This window comes from Centruroides sculpturatus, unplaced genomic scaffold (genome assembly GCF_000671375.1).
Source record: "Centruroides sculpturatus isolate CEXI.00-Female unplaced genomic scaffold, Cexi_2.0 scaffold135, whole genome shotgun sequence".
Lineage (NCBI taxonomy): Eukaryota > Metazoa > Arthropoda > Arachnida > Scorpiones > Buthidae > Centruroides > Centruroides sculpturatus.
Genome location: NW_019384343.1, coordinates 113,265 through 120,022, shown reverse-complemented (window position 1 = coordinate 120,022; position 6,758 = coordinate 113,265). Strand labels below are relative to the sequence as shown.

At 27.3% G+C, this 6,758-nt stretch overlaps 1 protein-coding gene across 1 annotated transcript; it reads left to right on the top strand.

Moving 5' to 3' along the window:
• The first annotated feature begins 4,291 nt into the window (after nucleotides 1-4,291).
• On the top strand, nucleotides 4,292-6,101 carry LOC111634754 (transcriptional regulator ERG homolog). Its single transcript, XM_023379598.1, has 2 exons — nucleotides 4,292-4,477; nucleotides 5,273-6,101. Exon 2 carries the CDS (start codon nucleotides 5,431-5,433, stop codon nucleotides 5,812-5,814), a length of 384 nt encoding a protein of 127 aa, XP_023235366.1. The 5' UTR covers nucleotides 4,292-4,477; nucleotides 5,273-5,430; the 3' UTR covers nucleotides 5,815-6,101.
• Nucleotides 6,102-6,758: the final 657 nt, after the last annotated feature.

Genomic DNA, 6,758 nt, shown 5'->3' with positions numbered 1-6,758 from the left:
AATATAAAAAATATAGCATATAAAACACTTATAGAAAGACCTCTTGTAAGAATCATTCTACAATTATAGAATTTTTTCTCACTGAAGTTTAAGTCATCTACTATATATTATATAGATTTAAAAGCATAAAATACATCTAGAATCATATAAAATAATATGGAAAGTTTCCTATAAGAGCTCTTTCTATTCATAATATGCAAAAAAAAGGAACAAATCTTAGAAGGCGCTCCATTTCCTACTTTTAGACCAGTCTCTGATTGTGTGTAATTATAGACACAGAAATCTTTCTATGTATATTCTATATGATTCTATAATACTTATAATTCTTTCTGTATAAACTAAATCTTCCTTATATAGTTTTAAATCTTAATTAGTGTTTCCAGATTATAAATTCATCCGATTTTAGATACTCAATAGATGTAAACTTTAAAGTATTTTAGCTGAAGATGTCGATGTTTTAAACCCCAAGTTCCCTTTTAAAATGGTCTAAATTCCCCGTCTATAATGAATTAAAGCATTTATAAAATTATAAAAAAAAAATGTTAAATTAAATTTTAAAGCATAGTACCAGGTATTTATCATATAACTTTATTTATTGTGTTTGCAATATGCTTACATTATTAGAATTTCAAGATTTTTATAAAAGCTTGCAGTTTAAATTTTGTTTAATTCTGATACAAATATATATATATATATAAAGTAATAATATTTTTATTCCTTAAATATGATTTTTATGACTTTTATGTGCTATAAAATATACTTATCATAAGAATATAGGGCTTTTATGTAATACATAACAGGATAGAAGCGCATCAAGAAAAATCTTATTTATAAAATATTTGTTTGTATTTTTATTAATTTTTATTATTTAAAAATAAATTAATTCGTGGAAATAGCATAGAAATCACGTTTATTTTGTTATTTTTTCATTAGAAAGGTGTTGTTTTTTTGTAGTAAAATTTACATTAATTTTATTACATGTTCTATACAAATTCTATCAGTTTTATTCATTTACGACAGCATCTTTTTTTTTAAAAAAAAATAAAACATTATCCATAGAAATCTCGATTTAACATAGTGATAAGAATGTAAGATGTAAATAAAAAGTGTCTGACTTACCATCCAACGTGCTAAGAAGAAAGAGGAGAACATTAGTTATAGAGTGTATCTGTGGCTAACCAATGTTTCCCATCAAAAAACTGTCTCGCTATCATTGTATCCGATATATCATTTCCTCCATACCATCTACTTTCGGTCAACCAACGCCTCCATGTCGAAACCTCAGCCAAGAATAGGCGGAGCCATGCTTTACGACAGCTTAGCGATATAGTGAAGTGATTGGTGGAGAGAAGTCGAGACAAGAAGAGAAAGGCAGCAGTTGCTTGGAGACAGGCGGTCGTCTACTGATATCTAGATAATCCCTGTGACTTCTCGGCCATCATTGATTGGATCTCATCGTTCACCTTTAGTCTCCGTTTGCAAACCGATATTTATCTAAAGAGAAGTTGGATAGAGAAGAGAGAGTAGACGTTGTCTACATTCCGGCAATGTTCGTGACATTAAAAAGTTTCCAAATATGTATACCTGAGTAGTGTTTCGTTGAACGTTTCACCGATCGAGAATTTACTAGATTTTGTTATTGTTTGAGTTATTTTATTTTAGAAAAAAAAATAATTGCTTTAAAAAAAAAAATCTCTTAAAGTCGAAGATTCTGATGTGTTGTATAGAGATTGAAAAAGAGAAAAGTCTGGGAGGTCTAAGTGTGGATGCAGAGATTGAAGACTGAAGACCGTGTTCCTACGGTCATGCTGTACAGTGGTATGTTTTTTTTTCCTCCCCCTATCGACCCTATTCTATATAATGTTCATTTGTTCTTTAACAGCTATTATGGCTTTAAGTGTAATTTAAACTTTTTATTTCAACAACCGATACTTATCTTTTAATATTAGAAAGGTTTTCTAAACGATCAGGTTAGTCTCTTTTATTTTGATGAGGTAATTTAACAGGTTGACGTGTCTTTCCCGTAAAGTATTCTTGTTTGTAATGCTCAGCTGTCTTGTTGAGAAGCCGAACCCTAGGCGTTAGTCTGTGTTTTATTCTTAATTTCAATTAAAGATGTCGAGAATTTTATAATATAATTAAAATGTGAAAACATTACAACGTTTAAATGTTTAAAATACAATGTTTACACTTATATTTTAATTCTTATATAGTTTTTTAAGACATGTTTACTTTAGAAGATGGATAAATCTGACTTTATAATGCTGAATGTAAGCTTAATTTGAATTGTATTGATGTTTAAAAGTCTATACCATTTCTTTTATATTACAGAAGCATCCCAGTATACAGGAGGAGTAGTGAAACCTGGATGGACAGCTTCTCCAACTAGTGGATCCCCCACTTATGATTCACAATCTCCTGTTAATCCTGGTAAATATCTTCATCATATCTTCTACATATTCATTAAATATGTTATACTGTACGCGTTTAAAACAAGTTAATTAAGATTTTTATTCTTAAAACACATTAAAAAGGCATTATATACAAGTTATCCTTGCCTATAATACATAAACTCATCCTTGACTCTCTTATTCTGTACTCAAGGATAAGTTTATATACTTCTTTCCTTAAAATTTCTGCTTGATATTTTTCTTTTTAGTATAGAACTATTAAAATAACAAACGGGAAGCCATTTGAAAGTTTCTTTTAATTATATTGATTAATACTTGACCGCCATCTTTGTTTATCTTTATCTTCATAGGTTTCTCTACTACTCTGACAGGAGCAACAACATCTAAACAGACAGACTCACAGGCGCAAGGTATCTTATTAAACTTAAATATATAAAATTTATTTTAAGCAATGCTNCATTCTCGACATGAAATCGAGTATTTTATGATAATGAAATTGATACATTCTCGACATGAAATCGAGTATTTTATGATAATGAAATTGATACATTCTCGACATGAAATCGAGTATTTTATGGTAATGAAATTGATACATTTCCGAACATGATATTGATTATTTTATAATAATGAAAAGTGACATGTGTTTAATATGAAATTGAATATCTTATGATAATGAATTGATACATTTTTCAAATATAAAACTGATTATTTTGCAGAATTAATCCATTTTCAATGTGAAATCCATTAATTTACTAGTAATGAAAAGATGATAAATTTATAATATGAATTTTTTATAATGTAATTTAATATTTTATTCTATAAAAAATACAAAAATGTAATAACAACGTAATTTTTCTCATCCGTCTTAGTTGCAACTACAACTCATTCATGACGCAAATGTAGTAAATATGACCATATTTGGTTTATCTTTAATGATAACAAAGTAAAACTATTAAATTATGTATAAAGATATAGTTGTCTACTATACTTCAACACTTCCGACATGGCTTCTTTCACTGATCAGATATAAAAATTAATTAAATTTTAAGCTTTCAACTAGCATAATTAGCCTGTTAAAGAAGAGATAATGATGCAGAACTTAAATAGTTTTATTCAATATCTTGATGAACACGATTTGCCGAAACCTGTTAAAGAATTATGCGAGATGAAAATTATCAAAAACTTTCATTTATCTGGTAAGAATTTTTAATTATTTTTCATATTTTTATTGAAAAATAGTAATTAAAAAGCCATTATTACTTAGTTGTTTCTACTTCATACTCTATAATTAATTTTTTAACGTAAAATTTTGATTTATTTTTATTATTTTTAAAGTAAATAAAAGTTATTTTAAATAATATTTTATTTGTGCGTAATAAATTAATTTTCTTCAATAGAAGCAATAAATAATCAGTAATAATATTTAACTAAAATAAACATTTTTATATTGTTTTATTTTAACGTTTACGGTATAAATAATGGTCATATATCAAAATTTTTGATAAAAATTTATGACTTAATCTGTTTTCTTAAAGGAGAAAACGTTGTATATAAGCTAGATATATGTATACTAAAATATGTTTTAAATAATACATTTTATAATAAGCTTCCTCGCGCATAATTCTTTATTTATGAGAAAGATATTTTATGTTTTTAAAGCCTACCATAGAGATATACATCGATATACTTTACATCCAAGTTAAATTTTTGGTTATAATTTCTCACGAAAAATACTAATAAATGCAAAAAGAAAAATAAATAAAATTCATTATAACAATCAGGCAACAGATGCGATTCGAATGAAGCAGATGCACAGAAAATTAGCAAGCCTAGTTATGAAATCTTTAACATATTATCGCACCGCCCACACATGTTAGAGTGTGTAAAGAATGAATAACACTCGAGAGACTTCATAGAAAAGATCACAAGTGAGAGAGAGAGAGGAAAAAAGGGAGCTTCTGGGGATGAAAACAGCGGTTTCGAGGGTTGAAAATGGGGGTGTGCAGAGTAAAGTGCACTCTCTCGTTGCTGCAGGCTTAACGGTGCATAGAGCACTCCACGTTGCGGTAAGACTTATTTACATATCATTTTACCGCCATTAACGTGCTCGAAGTTGGTGAGGATGCTATTTAACGGCAAGTTGCACACCAATCTGTTGTATTAGTCACGAACATTTAACTCCCGAAAATCGCTTTAACTTCTTTTTTTCTACGTTCAATGAATGGATGGCGGATAAATTACCTTTTTACTCCCCTCCACTAAATTTATGAGAAGAATATTTTAATTATCTAGACACGATCTCTTACCTTATTTATTTATGACGTTATTTTTTAATTTTTTATTTTATTTTTTGTCCTCTATTCGACTTGTTTTTTCAAATGTATTTTGATTAATATCTTTCTTATTTGTTTACATAGTTTAATCGGAAATAAATTCGATTTTTTTATACGATTATTTTCTACGTTTTTTTTAATATAGTTATCGCTTATCTAATAGCAAGTTTCAGACGTTTATATAGCTTTAAATGTACTTAAAATGCTTATTTAATATATAAAAATGTACTTTTTAAGTTTTACTCGTTTATATTTTACTTAAAAACATGATTATTTTTAAAGATAAATTTTTATATTTAAATATTCTAGTTCCTATTCTGGCAGCCTTTTAACAGTTTAGTTAATTAATTAAACGTTTATAATAGTTTTTTATTACTAGATTAGAATGTTTTTTTTTAATTGCCATAAGCACTAAGTTTAATTCAGTTATATGCAATATAACCAGCTAATTTATTATATTATTAAATGAATTGCATTGCTTTAATTCAGTTTACTTTCTTTCTATTTATTTATCTATTTTCTTTTTAGGAAGTGGACAAATACAACTGTGGCAATTCCTTCTTGAATTGCTTTCCGATTCTAGTAACTGCAATTGCATAGCATGGGAAGGTACTAATGGAGAATTTAAGCTTACTGATCCAGAAGAAGTGGCTAGGAGATGGGGAGAACGAAAGAGTAAACCAAACATGAACTATGATAAATTAAGTCGAGCACTTAGGTACTATTACGATAAGAATATTATGACTAAAGTACACGGTAAAAGATACGCGTACAAGTTTGATTTTCACGGTTTAGCCCAGGCATGTCAACCACCCACTAACGATAGTCCGGTATATAAATTTCAATCGGATTTCTTTCTGCCGCCTTATCACGCTCATGCACCGAAATTAAATTATCTTAGCACAAGACCGAGTACATCACAAGCTCCTTTGTTTACACCAGCGGCTGTACCTGGATCATACTGGTCTGCTACACCTTCCGGTGCTTGTAACCTTTATCCTAATATATCTGGTCATGCTCTATCCCATCATGGGCATAGAACAAATGGTATAGGAGCATATTATGCATAAAGGTGACTAAAAATCCCGGATTTTTATGCTTTCTACTTGGTTTTTTGGTCTTCTGCGTCACTCCCCTCTTAAATTATTCATTAGGAGGCTTGACACTTTTCTTTTCTAGTTGTTTTTAGAGCGTGAAAAGTTGGGATTAAAGAGCATAAAAATTCGGGTGATCCATAATGATGTAGAGAAAGAAAAATGTGTATATGTCACTTAAAAATATATAACGATAACATTAAGAATAATTGATTAATATAGAAATATGTACAGAAAAAAAAATATTAAATATATATAAATGCATAAATTGTATAATTATAACTCATTTTGTTTAATTTTTTTTTTCGGGTAAAATTTTATTAATTTATTAAAATAAATTCTATGCTTTATAATGTAAATCGATGTCGTTCAATAGGCCTATTATTATTATAATTAATTTTCTACGTTTATAAATATTTTAAAAGAAATAAAAAAAAAGTACATTCATTTTTGACTGCTTTTTTTTATTATAAATTGTAAATTTTATTATAAAAATATTTGCTAAATAAAGAAAAATATAAAAATTAAAATTTTCATTATTACGTTTAAATTTTATTTTAAAATATTCAGTTTCATATGTATAAATTTAATTGAGTTCTTTTCTATTATTATTAAATTAAAAATATTCAATTACGTATTTAAATATGAAACTGAATATTTTTAACAGAACAATTTTAATTGTTATAATAAAAATATAAATTTTTTTTTGTTATTTTCTGGAAATTTATTAATTAAGCGTTCTGGCGCGAAATTAGCTAAAAAATAAAAAATAAATAAAGCATTATTTTTGAAATTATGAAATAATTATATTAAATAAACTCAGTTTTTTTTCCCCTAAAAAAATGAAAGAAATTAAACACTGCGATATTAATATAGCCTTGTATGAACTCATACTTGTGTGACGAAATCTCTATATATAA